Source organism: Notamacropus eugenii, chromosome 4 (genome assembly GCF_028372415.1).
Source record: "Notamacropus eugenii isolate mMacEug1 chromosome 4, mMacEug1.pri_v2, whole genome shotgun sequence".
In the NCBI taxonomy this organism is placed as follows: Eukaryota; Metazoa; Chordata; class Mammalia; order Diprotodontia; family Macropodidae; genus Notamacropus; species Notamacropus eugenii.
In genome coordinates this window covers 161,418,325-161,434,807 of record NC_092875.1, presented here as the reverse complement: position 1 = coordinate 161,434,807, position 16,483 = coordinate 161,418,325, and the positions used below count along the sequence as shown (strand labels likewise).

The 16,483-nt window shown below is 38.7% G+C and overlaps 1 protein-coding gene across 3 annotated transcripts in view; it reads right to left on the bottom strand.

Moving 5' to 3' along the window:
- RUNX1T1 (RUNX1 partner transcriptional co-repressor 1) overlaps positions 1 to 10,691 on the bottom strand; it is a 174,833-nt gene extending 164,142 nt beyond the window's left edge. The window contains exons 1-2 of one of the 3 annotated variants that reach the window (XM_072603573.1): positions 10,606 to 10,691; positions 9,966 to 10,061 (exon numbers count right to left, since the gene is read on the bottom strand). Coding sequence is in view for 2 of the 3 variants with exons in the window: in XM_072603574.1 (XP_072459675.1) it covers positions 9,966 to 9,993 (28 nt within the window). In the remaining variant the exon portion in view is untranslated. Of the gene's footprint in view, positions 1 to 9,965; positions 10,062 to 10,368; positions 10,496 to 10,605 lie in introns of those variants that run through there. The other 2 variants (XM_072603574.1, XM_072603575.1) reach the window with 2 other exon arrangements.
- Positions 10,692 to 16,483: the final 5,792 nt, after the last annotated feature.

Here is a 16,483-nt window from a genome sequence, read left to right as displayed (position 1 = left end):
TGTCATTCTCTACCATTCTGCTTCAGTGATAAGGTAACCCGAAGGCAGAGATGACATACAGTAATATATGTGCCACTCTAGCTAGTTGGTCTCTGAATTTCAATGTTTCATCATGCTCACTGAGGCAATCGCAAACCTGAAATGTCAATATGTTCAGTCGATAGATGTAAAATAATGGGACTCTATTGTCTTACCCAATCGATCTGCTGCTGTCAACAAGGATACATGCCCCCCTGGCTTTAAACAAATTTTAATTAGGCTTTTAGTTACTGGATCATATCTATATATCTATACAAACACCTTTTACCTTGGTCATGAGAAGAAACACATTTTTCAATTTTATTCCTTTTAATTTTAACTTCCAACAGTTGATGTTGAGCTTCCAAAACTGGTATATAAAAGAGTTGAAAATTCTCTCTTTTGTCCCATGAAGAATGTTGGTACCTTTTACATTTCCAAATATGAAATGGAAATGATCAACTTTAAAGCAAATCTATCTGACATAGCTAACACAGTTAATGTGATCTTTTCCTCTGGACCAAAGAGCTGAAAGCATATGGTAAAACCAGATTAATTCGAAATTAAAATGATATTCCATTTGTTTTTCTCACCAATCCAAATTTTCTTAACAACTCCTCGCTCACCCAAAAAAGCACTCCAAGAAAAAGCAAAGCCAAGCACCAAATAATCCTTCTGGATTCCTTCACCCTCTACCCTGGTCCATCAAACTTAAACAGATGCACCCTACAGCATATAACTCTTTTTTTTCTTACTACAGTGAGGGAGAAGACAGAGAAAATAAAACACTCAAATCATTCAGATCTATCCAAAGCTTCATTCAGAGACCTTCTAGTCTATAGGGAGTCTTTCCCAAGTACTACTTTACTATACACATATTTATATATATATATATTTATATCCTCCTTCTTTTAATGGCTTTAAAGTCCAGTCAATAAATAATCTATTATCTCCTTCCCCCTTCCTTGTGACTCCCCTAAACCCATTCAAACCAGCAAAACTAAACCCAATTAGAGATAAGGCCCTCGGGTAATCTCACCTCTGTGAGTCCTGTCTGGATAGTGGAGGTGATGGGAGATAGCTTCAAGGCCAGAACTGATGCCTCCTCCTAACCCCACAACAAAAGGCAGATTTCTCTTTCTCCCCCAGCTAATCTTTAAATGTAAATTCTCTCCGCCAGCTAAGAGGAGAGACAGATAACAGGTTACATCTTCACTTCTCCTGGTCTTATTGACTTCCACATCATTTACAAGAGGAGGGAGGGAAAGAAAAATGCAGCCTTCCCCCATTTTTTTCCTTCCCTCTCTTCCTCATTTCCACTCCTCCTACCCTTTAGTCTCCCCTCCCCTCTTCATGGAGAGTACCTTCTGGCAGACGTACAGGAGCAAAGGTGGCTATGGTAGCAGCAGAGTCGGTGGCAGAAGCGGCAGCAGCAGCAGCAGAGGCGGCAGGGGTAGCAAGGGCAGCAGCAGCAGCCTCAGCCGCCTGCCCCTGGCTTTGTATTCATTAAACACACATCGAAGCTTATCTGAAGTAAAAGCCTTGTCAGGATGGCACATTGTGTGTGAGTGAGTGTGTGAGTGAGAGAGAGGGGGGAAAGGCAGTGTGCATCAGGGTGATTACAATATCAGCAGGGCCCAGATGGAGGCAGGAAAATAAACAGAGAGTGTGTGTGAGACTGAGAGGGGAGAGAGGGAGGAAAAGAAGAAGACGGAGATGGAGAAGGGAAAGGAAGGAAATTAAAAAGGGTATACATGGAAGAAAAGGGGGGAAAGAGTCCAGAGAAAGAGGAAATGTGAGGGGATGGAGGTGGGAGGTGAGAGTGGGCACAAACACTACATCTAGCTGCCTTCTTCCTAGCACAGAAAGGATATCCAGGGGATACGGCCAGCCAAGGGCACATTGTATCCCTAGCCATTCAGAAACCTGCCATTCTGTGCCCTAAACACCTCTGCAGGAAGGGGAAGTCAAACCTCTTCCATGAGAGTTCCCCTCTTGGCCCAGATAAGAAGAAATCTTTTGTCCTCAAGTGGAGCATGGGATATTGTTTGGAGAAGCATGCTAAGGAAACCTTTCCTTTTAAGAATCAGAGCTAGAAAAACCCCTGGAAATCAAGTGCCACCCTCCCTTCCATTTTACAGATAAGGAAACAGAGGCTTACTAAGATTAAATGAGTTGTCCAAGTTCATGTTAGCTAGAGCAAGAATTTTATCTCAGGTCATGGGATTCCACATCAACTGCTCTTTCCACTACACCACACATTGTTTTCCTCATATTCAGAGAGCGACAATTAAAAAACAGTCAAACCTCAGTCTTATATACAAACCATATAGAAGGTTTAATAGGTCTATGTTTCTTTATGTAGATATAGATATGCATAGTTATTTATATCAAAAGATACCTATGACAAATGCCTGACACAGTGTGCTCTTAATAAATTCTTTTATTTACCTGTGTATTTATAAAATCATATTTTCCTAACTGACCCTAAATGTGTCTGTCTCTACTTCTTTGCTACTCAATCTTTCTATTTCATAATCTCTCTCTCTCTCAAACACACACACACACACACACACGCACTAAATTATGTTGCTCCACTCAGCTCAACTTTCTTCCTTGCTCCAACACTCTCTGGTTTATTGCCTGTATCACCAGAATAAGCCATGTTACTTCTCATTCAGTTACTAAAGTGACTTTTTAGGTCACCAACATAAATCCAGTGTCTAGAAAACAGCCTCGCACATAGTAGGTACTTCATTCAATTGGTCTAGGTAAGAGTCTAGGGAATAGTTTCTTTGTATTTTTGAAGTCTGGGTTTATTGGTGATAGGAATTTGAAGCCAAAGATATTAACTGGGGCAGGAGACCACTCAGATTCCCCATAATCTGCCCCAGGCCCAGGAATTGCAAAACATTCTAGAGCTGCTTAAGCATTCTATATGGCCAGGGTTCACCATCTCCAAAAAGGGTCAAAAGAAAGGTACACTCCAGGGAATTCCCCTTAGGCTTCCCTTTTCCTTTTAAATGCATCCATCAGGAATTTGGAACACCTGATCAGATGCATTAATGGTGCGTAGCTAAGAGAGTAGGGGTTGGTATTACTTGGGGGAGGGGAGGATTGGGGGAGGTTGTGTGTCAGATTTTAACTCAAGAGACCTTTAGTTCAGAAGCTCTCAGTGAGAAGGCACAGTTGAGATCTCCAATGTGGTGCACGCTTTTGAAACCAGTTACTCTGAAAGTTGTTCAGTAATAAGACAGTTAATGTTAGACCATATTAAACTGAAAAAGGAGGGAAGTAAAAATGCAGAAGAGTACCTTGGAAAGTAGAGTACAAAGACAGGTACAGTTCAGTCAAATAATCCTTTCCAGTCACCTGACTAAAAGAGACAGAGGTGGGGGTGGAGGGGTGGAGGTGTGGAGGTGTGGGTGTGGGGGTGTGTGTGTGTGTGTGTGTGTGTGTGTGTGTGTGTGTGTGTGTGTGTGTGTGTGTGCGCGTGTGTGTGTGTGTGTGTGCATACACATTAGTGGTAGGATTTCGCTCCCTCCACCCCCACCTCCAGAAAAGAATTAAGGGAAATTTGATATGTAATACAAAGTGAAAAGCAGGAGTGTAGATGGGGGAAGGGCACGTGTGAAAATCTTGTCAATGCAATGAATGTCAGATAAAAAGGGGCCTGTCACAAATCCTCCAGTAATCCAATAATGTGAAAACCTCTTGGTATCACTGAGACATGAACAAGGTAATATTTCTTAATTCTTCAAAAAGTGACCTGGTGCAGTAGTTTAAGGGGAGTGGAAAGTGGGGGTGGGAGATGCATTGCTAAGAAGCCAACCATTTGAGCAGGATACCTTTCAAAAAGCTGGTGGGGCTCTTAAAGGAATGAAAATCTGTCATTCTTACATGTTTTCAATTTAATACCAGATTTCAACGGTATCATTCCTACTTTCACAAAAGTACACACCTTTCACCTCTTCTCTATCTGCTACTGAAAGCAGTATTTAGAAGTAACCAGACACAATCATGTACATTCTGCCTCAAATTAATATTTTAAAGTAATTTAGTGAGAGACTATATACCAAGAGCCATAAACCTTGTGCAAGAGTAGGAAGAAAAACACCCCTAGTTACTCAACTCGATTTATAAAAAGCCCACAGATTCTTCTCCCATAACATGTTCTCTTGAGATGCTGTAAAATCATTGTTATAGTGTCGCTTTTATACTCATAAAATAAAGGAAGATATAACACATCTAAAATACTGAAGCTATGAGGACAACTGCATAAAACCAAACATGTCCAATTCTTTTGTAAAAGCACAGTAAAGATACTTCCATTACTATGTTGCATTATTCCTTGGCTTATGATTTCTAGTTATAGAAATATCAACCATATCTCAAATGGGAGTACAGAACACTCTAAAGCAAACCATTGGCTACAAAACAGTCAAACTTCAAAATAAAGTATTATAGTAATAAAATAAATATAATCATAGCATAAATATATGCCATAAGTGGTGCTCTATAATCATAGCTGTCTCAAAGTCCAGACTGGAAGCCAGAAATCTTAATTTCAGCTGGCTCTCTTTTAATAATGGGCTACCTTCCTATATAAAGGAAGGAGTCCATCTGCCCCAGGCAGATAAGTTTTGAAGCATTAAAATAGATAAAAATCTAGCATTTTCTTTCTTTCACTGACTATGTGAATTCCTGTGTGCTATAATGTGAGAATTCCAACATATGACCATTATACCATAATATCTCATTGCTCAGCTTGTCATTACTTCATTTGTAATTCTTATGTTAATTATGTTCATAATTACTATAAACAGATGTGGTAGACATTCATGTGACCTTTTATTGCAGAATGCATTCCTCACTCATTTCACTCTAATATCCCATGTATATGAAACCAAAATGGGGGTGGTGGTGGGATGTTTTGTTTTCTAATATTTTATCAGCAAAATTCAAACAAAACCTACGTTTTCTTCCTCTACTTCATGTGCAACTTTTGGCTTATTTAAACATTAATGTTTGATCCTGTCTTTACAAGATCATTGAATGGCACACTTGCCCAATAATATTGCTTCCAAATTGAATTGTGACTATAGATGTAAATCAAATGGGTGGAGAGTTGGTTTTGATTGTTGTTTTTACAGAAAGAATCTGAATGGTGAATCTTTACTCCCCCTCTCCATCTTTGTTAATGCAACAGAATCCTGCTTTAAAAAAAAAAAAGTCCCCAACAGCTACATAGCAATTTATCTGCTGACAACTCAGCCATCACCCTCTTTACATAAAACACATTTACAATAAAATCAGTATGGATTTCATTAGCTGAAAACCTCCTCGAATTTCATTTCTTTGGCCCTAATCTATAATTAGTGTGGACAGACAGGTGCAAGCCCTTCTCTTCTACAGATGGCCACTGGAAACAGTGCAAAGGAGCTCCTTCTGTTTAAACAACATAGAGATAACCTGCTCTGCTCTTATCACTTACAATTACCTCCATTAAACTGAACTAATGTTGACTTTAATAAAATGTCCACTGTTCCTTAAACATTATTTAGGAACTTTTATATCCACAGTGAAAAAGGTAAGGATGGAAAATTTCTTTTTAGATTATGACCATTTTTTGAAGTTAGACTGCTCATCAGGGGCTAACCCCTTTGGATTCACAAAGGTATTTGGAGAATTTTGTACATCTATTAGTTATGTTGAGAGCTATGTACTTTTTTTTTAAAGACTTTTTAGGTACCTATGTAATACTTTTTGCCTTTATATTTATGGAATCTTGCTATTTAGTTCTTGAAATCTTGAAACAAGGAGTTTAAAGTCAAGTAGGTATACATATATAGTATATATATACATATAAAATGTAAATATACATATCTTTACATATGTGGTTGGTTATCAAGCCCCATAACTTTCAAAGTCTCAGTTTTTCAAACTTATTTTAAATGCTTAATTCTCCCTTATGGATACTAATTAAAATTATCCGGGGTCTGAAACTCTATCAGCGTATGGAATTTTTTTTGATTAAGCAAACTATAATAGGAAGGTACTTGTTTCATATAGGTACTGCTAAAACAGCTCTAACCAAAATCGAGTGCACCTCCCCCCTCAGTTTCAGCTATGACTCACTTCAGGATGAGTGGTAGCACAAAGAACATTTTAAAAATCCCAAACTGTAACATATTAATATCTCCTCTCACTCAGCTTACATAAATTACAGTAAAGAACTCCAGCAAGATGAAAACTGACTTGTTTCTCCACATGCAAATCCTGCAGGTGCCAGTTTTTCAGAATGCTTTGCTAGCTAGGCTGTCTGCCCAGAGCCTCAATGAAGCAGGCTTTGCATTCAGTGCCTGTCAGCTGATGCTCATATCAAAGAAGTGAGAAACAGGATTTGACAGAGGAGAATGTCCAGAACTGACAAGCCGCTGACCAGCATTCCAGGTGGAGGCACTTTCCTCCCATTATGATCCCCCTTTACATTTAATTTTTTTCTAAAGCTTTTCTTAGCTAAACTTCTGTGTATAAACACTGAGACTATTATGGGGAAGACCAACCTCCATTATTTTATTTGGAGGGGAGGGAAAGGAAAAATGTTGATCATATATGCTTATGGTGGTTAATATTTTATTTCTAACAAAATCTGGCAATTCATTTTAAAACTGAAGGTCCTTTAGTAGAACTAACTCATGCAGTCAGTTGCCAGTGACCTGACTTGACACCACGATCCCTACGTTATTGATAATATGCTTCTAGTTGAGTAAGACTTTTTAAGTATTTCAAACTAAATGATTATTGGAAATTACTTTAACAAATAACCAAAGTAAGTTTGAGGGAGATCAACAGTGCTATCTCAAAAACTCTTTGTCTAGCATCAGAGTTCTGTAGACCTTAAAACAATACCAGATTGTTTTTCCTCTTCCATTATTTGTAATGAATATGAATTGTAAAAAAGACTGGTCTTGGAGACCACTTAGCACAACAAGTGAAAACATTGTCTCTATGGTTTAAAATCAAATTCTTAATGCTGAAATAGAAATTTAATGTGATTATTTTCTTCTCAGACCCTGAAAAAAATCTGTTTTTACACACCAGATATAAAAGAGATGCCTTAAAAGGAATTTTAAGTGCAGATATGTGCAAATATATTTAAGAGCTTCAGAAGAATATTAAATGTAGTATAAATAAGCAAAACAATGCAACATTTTAAAAATTTCCTCTCTATTTACCCTGCCTTTAGGAAATACCTTAGTCAAATTGCATTCCATGTTTAAAACTGTATCAAGACTGTCACAGACCTCCATAGGCACGGGGGCAACCACTTTATTTTTTTTTAAATCAGTCATCTTCCCCCCATTATCTAAAATCACCAGAAAGTTAAAGCATGACCACACATGGAAACAAAAAAGTAAACAATTGAAATGTAAAACCAGAGACCACAGAAAAAACTTTATCACACCCTTCCCTCTCCTCTCAGGATGGTCAACTGAACCAGTAGTCATATACTAAACTTTTATTGATCTTTTTCAAGGAATGATAGGGTAAAAACCAGAACAAATTGAACGATGCAATACTTACAGGGTCAAGGTAGAACTATTCAGAAGACTGAGGGCCACAGTGCTAACAAACCAGTTATCCTAGACTAGCTGAATAATCTTGTAGGCTTTTAAGTATGAACTCACTGGGCAGGGACCCACTCTAACTCTTGTGCTCTTTCCAATACTGGTAGTTTATTTATAGCAAAAACTGATGATAAAAACCACTGGAGTGCCCTTAACAAAATGGTACAGCTGTTTAAAAGAAGGAGGGTGGGGAATGTCCTCCATAGCAGATTTCAAGTTAGTTTGCACATAAGGAAACTGCTTTGGTCAGCAGCTCGACCTTTATCAGGGGATAAATCAATTTGTAGCAGCTGTGGACAGCCATTTAAATCCAGGGCCTGAACAGATTAATTAAGGGAAGCGATGTTAAAAATTAAAAGGGTCAGAGTTATATTAAGTACATGAAGTTTGGCTGGAGTAGCTTTTCTTCCCCCTTTTCAATCCTACCCCTTCCTCTCCCTCCCAGCTTCATCTCCCCAGGAATGCATTCCGAGGCTCACAGGGCACCCCGCCAGCCCCCATCCTGGACATACATACCCTTTGCCCTAACGTTCTGCAGATCTCTTCCCCAAAAGAAACCAGACTGAGACGTGCATCATTTCAGTTATACCCGCCCCCAAAGGAATCTGAGGCAAATACTCATCGGATGGATTTGACAATAAGATGAGTACAGCATGCACAATTAGAAAATGTTTCTGTTCTCTGGGTTTTGCCCTCCTCCCTATCCCTCCTCACGCAGTCCCTTTTCATCTCCCTGCCCCCAACACCAAACTGGTAACAAGTTCTCTGGCAAGGGGTTCCTGGACTGACCGGTTTGGGAAAGGGTTGTAGGATGGTTATTTTTAGTATAGTAGTCGTGGAGCAAATCCTACTTCCCGGGATCCCAGCACATGGGCTATCTCTCCTTCTCAAGGTCTGTCTGCAAAACTTGACTTGCTTCAGTTCAGAGAAGAGCAGATGCGGCTCAATCTCTCTCGAACGAAGCATCCCTCCTTGTCACCCACACGGTCAGTCCCACGGGAAGGACGGTTAAGGCTCCCTTTCTAAACCTACCCTTAGCTAAGAGCAGAAGACTAGCAAGGTACACTGCCTGAAGAACGAAGTGTGTGTGTGGGGGGGAAACGCAACGCCTTGACCGATCCCCTTTCTGCCGGTCCCTTTCCGAACCAGACAGCCCCTGGAAGTCTGCGGCTTGGTTGACCAAAGCGCCCTAAGGAAAGGAGTCGAGGGGCTCTACCCAGACTAGCTGGGCAGCTTCCCTCTCTTACTTGCTCTGTTCTGCAAAGCTGACTCAAATGCCAGAGATCTTTTATATTTAAGGGATGCGGCAAGCTGACTTATCTCCACAGCTGCTAAGTGAAATATGTAAAAAAGGAGTCCGGAATGGAATGAAACGGACAGGCGGAAGGGAAGCTGAATCTGAGGTCTCTGCCCTCCTTTAGTCCGTTTTACACTGTGCAGAGTCTGGGCAAACCCATCCGGCACACAGACCCGGCCTTTTCTCACGATGATGCAACAGGGAGATGTCAACAGCATCTCGTGCGGGGTTGTTACACTACCTGTCGTGTAGTTTTGGTTTGGTTTTGGTTTTTTTACCATAAAAAAAGGCAACGGGACCCTCGGATATACAAGAGTTACAAAGTCATTTGAAAGTGTTTCGGTATTGACAAAATTTTCCTAACCGCAAAGTAAATACTGTATAAACAGCTGGAACATCAAAGTTGGGGATTTTACTTTGCTTAATGTTTTTGAAGTCTTGAATAATAATTTTAAGCCATGAGTAATATTATCTGGAACACACTAAAATATGAGCTTTTTCTTTTAGTATTTGCCAGATATACATTACGGCATGACATTTTTTTAAAAACTATTTGTTTGGTTCTTTTTTAGAAACATTTGTTCCCCTTGATCAGAGTGTAATTTGGGGAAGTATTACAAAGAAATGTTTCCAATAGTTTCGTAAAATATTCTTCATATATATTATGTTGCTGACTAGCGAAGTTAATAGTAGCTTTCTCCCGCCCACCCCTAACATGAAACAGTCTGATGCTAGGATTTATTCTCACATCCCTCTTCTCGGCTATGCTTCTCCAGCCACCCTAGGCATCCCAGTCCTTGCATCGCCTCGGCTAAATAATGCAACCCAGAGATGGAGAGGGGGCAAATAAAATATTAGGATTATCATAGCAGGAAGCAGCTCGGCCACCCAGCCAACCCGCCTACCTGCCTGTCCTTTCATTCGGTCCAGATCCCCAGGTTGCGAGATACCCTCCCCGGCCGGGTTCTCCTCACTCCCTTCCCGGCTCCCAGAGCCTTGCTTCTGGCGTATGTACTTACACTGCAAAGGGCCGGAGATTCCCACCATTCGCCACAGGCTGTGTGCTGCAAATAAAACTTCCCGTCCTTCCCAGGCGGAGACGCGGATAGCCCAGACTGCAGGAGGGGAGAGGGAGAGAGGAATGCAATGCAGCTTCCTTTGCCAGTCCAGAGTATGTATCCACGTCCACACACACACGCACACACATACACATACACATACACACACACACACACACACACACACACACACACACACGTCAAAACCAAACGAGCCCAGGGAAGAACTCCAGCTGTTTAGAGCTGAGTAGCAGCACCAGCTTAGAGATTTCTGGTACAAAAAAGGAAAGGGACGAACGAGGAGCAAAACAAAGTCTCCACGTAGAACTAATTACTGCGGGAGATTCTCCTCCCCACCCCCCACCTCCTTTTCGTTGTTGTTGCTGCAGACAAATGTGATGTGGAGTGCAGGGAACTGCTACTGTCACAGGCGTGTCTCTCTCTCTCTCTCTCTCTCTCTCTCTCTCTCTCTCTCTCTCTCTCTCTCTCTCTCTCTCTCTCTCTCTCTCTCTCTCCTCTCTCTCAGTCTCATTCTCCTCTCTCTCTCCTTCTCTCCCCCCCCCCCTTCTTTCCTTCTCTCCCCCTCTCCCTCTCCTCTCACTCTCTAGGAAGGCGATGTATATATTTGCAGGACTGCCTGGCGTCTGCCTCGGAGAAGGAGCTCCATGCAATCTGCGCGGCTCTGCCCGCAGAAGACTCCCACGTCTCAGTCTGGCTCCCTCTGCTCCCAGCCACCTCTCAAGTCAAACAACATACTGCCAGCAGCCGGCCCCGGCTCCGCTACCCAGGTGCAGGGTGGGGGAGGGCTTCAAGCAGTGGGAGGTGATAGAGGTAGGAGACATCTGTGTCGTGAGGAGGTCAGAGGGGTCAAGTATATGTTAACAATAGGCGAGCATAGTCCCTCTTGGGCAGTCTGCCTAGTCTTTCTGTCGTTCTCTCTCTTTTACAGGGTGGACATGGAACTTGCCTTCCTAATGATGCCTTCCCCAGGCTGCCTGCCTGCGTTAGGAGTCCAGACTGCCCTGCAGTAACCCAAGACGAACACTTTCCCTAGCCATCTGGAGAGCTCCTGGCTTCTCTGCCTGTATCTCATCACTGTCTGAAGAGACAGCACTGCTAGAAATCAAGCCACTCTCAGATCTGCTCTCTAATCCCCTTCTGTTAGCTGATTTTCAGTCTGACTGACTATTTGCTTTCGCATTAGATAATAGCCTTAGAGAAAACAATTATCATTTTCTTCCCCCCACCCTTGTTTTTCCACTTCTTTAACAGTACTCCATTAAGGAAGGCCTCTTTATATGTAATTTTTTTAATAGAGAAAAATATCTGGATACTTTAGGGAAGCTTCCCCCCCCCCCCCCAAGAAGCCAGGAGGAAAAGAATTCCAGATATTTCAAGTATAAATTAATAAACACTATGCAAAAAATACTCAAATAATAAACATTAACATGTGAGTCAGATATAATCAGATAATGGCTTGCAATGATCTAGTACAATGAAATCCATTTTAATATACTATGGCACAGAAACAACTGGAAATATTATTTTATGGAAAGAAAAATTGGAAATCTTACTTTGGGGTATCATATTCCTGGCAGAGCTTACACTTGTAGCTTATATTGGTACAAAAATGAAAAAAATTCCTTATTTGCTTTTTAGTAACATGGTTGTAAAAAAAAATTGCCTGATGGACTCCACAGGCTCATAAGTAGAGAGCATAGAGAAAATAAAGTATACAGAAAAATTGATATCGGTTTTTTTGTGTGACTAATTTAAAAACCTGTTCCCTAAATAATGTTCAGGAGAAAAAAAACTTCCTCTTTCCTTTCAAATAATACAGCTTAATAGTTCTCAAGCATTTATGGGCTCTACTAATTTTTAGCAATTCATTTACAGAAAACAATCATTGTGCATTCTGCCCTCTCCTAGGGACATCTGACTAATGAATTGTAATGGACTAATGAATTGTAATGTTAAATCCTGGTATATGATGATGCTTTTCGATTTGAATATCAGATTTTTTTCCTAGTTGCAAATGCCACAGCAATTTCTGAATTAAGCAATGTCTTTATATTCAAATATTCCTTCACTGCAAAGGTATTTGCATAGTCTGAACAGCAGAAGAATTTAAAATGGTAAAGTTCTAAATTATATGCATTACAATAATGTCTGCTGTGTTGGAAGACACTATTATAATGCAATATGATGTCAGTCCTCACTGTTGTTCTGCTTAAGGAATCAAAGTTAATGCAAACTTCCAACCTTTTTTTACAGAGATATTCCCAGAAAGCAAAAAGTTAATGAAATTAGTATGGTACATAGAATACACATGCTTATTTCAAATGAATGGAATAATATCAGGATAACAAATATATTTGTTAAAAATGTAATATCTTTTTAAAGTGTACTTTAAAGTTAGAATACCAACCACTTAAATTTTTTTTAAATTTATTATGTAAAAAAATTCTGAAGTATACATATTAAACTAGATTTCACTTGAGGTAAATTTTAATGACAGGATTGTAAAATTATAACAAAAACTTCAAATTTTAAAATGCTTTACTGAAAAATTATTTGGAAAAATCAAAAGTTTTAAATTAATGCTATATTCAATGCCAAGAAATGCTTTTGTTACATTTAATGCTTATAAAAATACTCTGTTTTGCTGGTCATACTTATAGAAAAATAATAACCAGGGTGTTTTTCCTCCTCCTTGTTTTATAGCCTTTTTAAAAAGTGTATATACTTTTCTGTATTCTATATTGCTCTGAATCAGGCCAAAATAGTTCACCTGTTCTGAGATCCTTATGTTCAAGGGTGGGAAAATAGGCTTTTAATTGATAAAAGAAAATTCAGCATACTTCTCACAGTAATCATCTCCCCTCCTTTCATATCTGCTTCTCTTTACATTCAATCTTTCTGGTTCTTAATGTATGGGATTCCTTTCATTCACCCAGCTTTTACTACACTTTACAGGAAATTTCGCAAAGATGCTTAGTACACTATTTCCTATGCAGTTGTAAGTGAGTGCTTAGTGCCTTTTTTTAGAGATGCATAGTTTACCTATAACAATTTCACGGAGAGAGATTCCTACACAAGATGTTAATAAGTACTTAACACTTTTAGAGATGTCTTCTAGGCAATGTCAGCTCAAACTAGCATTGAGGTGTGAGCTGTAATAATCTGCCCCTTGAGAAAGCTCTGTTGGTTGCCTAGAATGAGAAAAGGCCTCAATTAACACTTTATTCAACTCTTACAAATATGATTTATTATTGTTGCTGAAATTTAAAAATGGCGAACTATATACTGGGAAACTGTATTCATTTCCCACTCTTCTACAATAGGTGTACTCCACCTAATGTCCTCAGTGGCTTCTACAAAAATGTAATGTTAGACAAAACAATTTTCCATGGTCAGTTATATGTAATAGTTATAAATTATAACAAATTAGTTATAGAAGTAAGTTATAATAGTTATAGATGTTACAAATAGATGTTTGGTTGGATAACATAGCAAGATTTCCCTATGTTAGGTTGAATTTGATTATCATCAATTGACAGCATTTATTAGAAATGACAAATGGGTCAGGGTAATATTTGCTGCAAATGGCCATATCTGCCACCTTCTATCCTGATCCTCAAATGTGTTTTTTAAGGGCTTAATTTTCTAAAATTATTCTTAGAAATTTATTGCTTAAAGTTACTTACTCTAATTTATAAAGTGACAAACTTGAAAATAGGTGAAAAAACATTTTATGAATTCTAAGCATATCTCAGTCTGTAAACTAGATTATGCATGGTACAAGTGATATAGAATAAAATTTAACAAGCAACAAAGTGAATCCTAAATGCTTAAGGGTGTAATCAAATTAAACAGGAATTTGAATTTGTAAATATTAACTTACCCTAAAGTTGACAATCATTATTGCCATCCAGACACTGAGTGAGTAGGTATGATTTAGTTGTAGTCAGTCCTTCTGAGACCTTTTTTCCACTCTGAGTCTATGACAATTGGTTGCATTGTGTGCTAATGTGACCTGATTAAAAAAAAAAACCAACACACTTTTTTTGAAAAAAATCAGTAAATTAGAAGGAGAATTTATGTGGCAAAATGATTGTTTTATCAAAGCATTCATTGTCATGTTCCTCCAAATAGTACGCTACCCTAGTGTATATAAATATGACTGTATTGGTCAAAGTTCATTTATATTCAATTTTTCAGGATCACATCTAATATATGTGATGAAATGTGTCTGTTTTACACATATAGATTATAATATACTGAAAGAGCTCAGAAACTATCTCATGTGCCCTTTTACAACAGTTGCATGGATATAGTGATTCCCAAGAGAACATCTTCCTATCTGGCGGCTCATTTTCAACATCATGCTGAATGCCTTTCCCCTTCCTCTTCCTTCTTTGCCTTTTATTTGAAATAATCTGAATGTTTTCCTTACTAGAAATCAATATCCTATGTATTTCATAGTCTGTGCTTCTTGAATCTATCTTTTTATAGATTTCTTCCCCATTCTTCCTCTTGCCAAGTATAATGAGGTACTGATAAGTCGCTAAAAATGTTTACACAACGCCAAGACAATGGGATGAAAAGGGAAAGAAAAAATCATCAGCCAGTCATCCAGATGTTTTGGCTACGAGAGGACAAATAATACCAGTTTAACTGTGGGATTTTGTTTTTAATTGAACTGACTAGTTTTCTGACTCAACTCTTTGCACTCTGAGGTTTCAACATAACCATGATTTTAAATGAATGATGAAGCTATGATCACTTATCAGTATGAGCATGGTTCAAATGGTGCACTGGAAATGGGAAAAGTATGCAAATCTATATATTTCAGTTTGACTGTTGATAAAATCAATTTCATTTCTTTGATAAATGTTACACTTACTTTGAATGAATAAGCTAACAACCACAAGCAATTTGGCAAAATTCTATGCAAATGAACTTTAAATGAATGGCAACTGTTTATTAGTAGAATTAATTTTAATTTGCACATTTCATGGTTATTTTTTCCCCTTCTAACTGTATGGGATTCATATATAGCAGCACTGACACTTAGAATAGAGAGCAGGGGATCCCTTGAAAATCAGACCTTAGCTAAATAGTAACTACATGTATCTAAGACGTATGCATTAAACCCATTCTTTAAAAGATATACATGGATAGTGTTTTAATCATTTCATTTCCCCTAATCCTTAAAAAAAGCGTAATTTGCCCCCACAGAGCACTCTTCAGCCTGATGAATCCCATATCACCTCATAAAGTCTTTTCATACAGGAATCACTTCATCACTGTAGTGTAACCACCTCTAGGGAGAAAGACAAGAGCCAACTGGCTCCCTGTACAACAGTGAGAAGAGAAAGAAATTTTGGCCAAGGAAACCATAGCAAATATAAACTACTGTTAGTCATAATCAGCAATGGATTTGTTTTGCACAGTTCTACTGTACTTTCTTAAAATAATAAATCTAGTAGCTGCTGTCTGTATATAAGAAAAAAAATAAATGAATTAATGAAAAAGCATTTATTAAGCTCACCTACTACTTGCTAGGTGCTGAAAAAAGACCAAAGTGAGATAGTTCCAAAAGACCAAAGGGGGACAAGAGCCAACTGGCTGGCTGCCCTCAAGAAGTGGACACTTCCCTAGATGTGCTGTCTCTTGCATTAGAATAAATAAATGTCTACGTGTGTATAATGTATGTATGTCTATGTGTATATACACATGTACATACATATGTACATACATACACACATATATATAGTGTGTGCATGTGTCATTTTGTTTACAAAGAACTTGAAATGAATAAAACCGTCCAACGTAACCAGCCCTCTGAGGTTCTCTTACTATTGCCATGTTGTAGATCAAGTAACTAAATCTCAGAGAAGTAGAGGTCTAGCCAATAAATGATCTCATTGTCATGAAAAACATGAAAAATGATATGGTAGTGACCAAGGAGTTATTCTGCCTAACTTTCCTAGTTCTATCTTGTCTTTCCTTGAGGAAATAGTTTAACCAAAGGGTACTTCACTTTAGCTAACAGGACTGTGGTCGGAGGTTTGTCACCCACCTTACTTTGAAGAAGAATATCATTAAAGCATGGGGCATCTAGGTGATGAAATGGAAAGAGTTCGGAGCCTGGAGTCAGGAAGACTCATCTTTTCAAGTTCAAAGCCAGCCTCAGATATTTCCTAGCTATATGAACCTGGGCAAGTCACTTAACCTTGTTTGCCTCAGTTTCTTAACTGGAAAATGAGCTGGAGAGAAAAATGGCACCACTCCAGTATCTTTGCCAAGAAAACCCCCAAAATTCTGGAGAGTCATACATCTGAACAACAACAAATCATTAAAGTATGTTTGCTGAGTACTTATCTCCTTAGGAAAAAAAGAACTATAAAAAGTTTGCAAAGCCCTTGAATTAGCTGATCTGAGCTTCACAAAAACCCAGTAAGGTAGATAAAGCT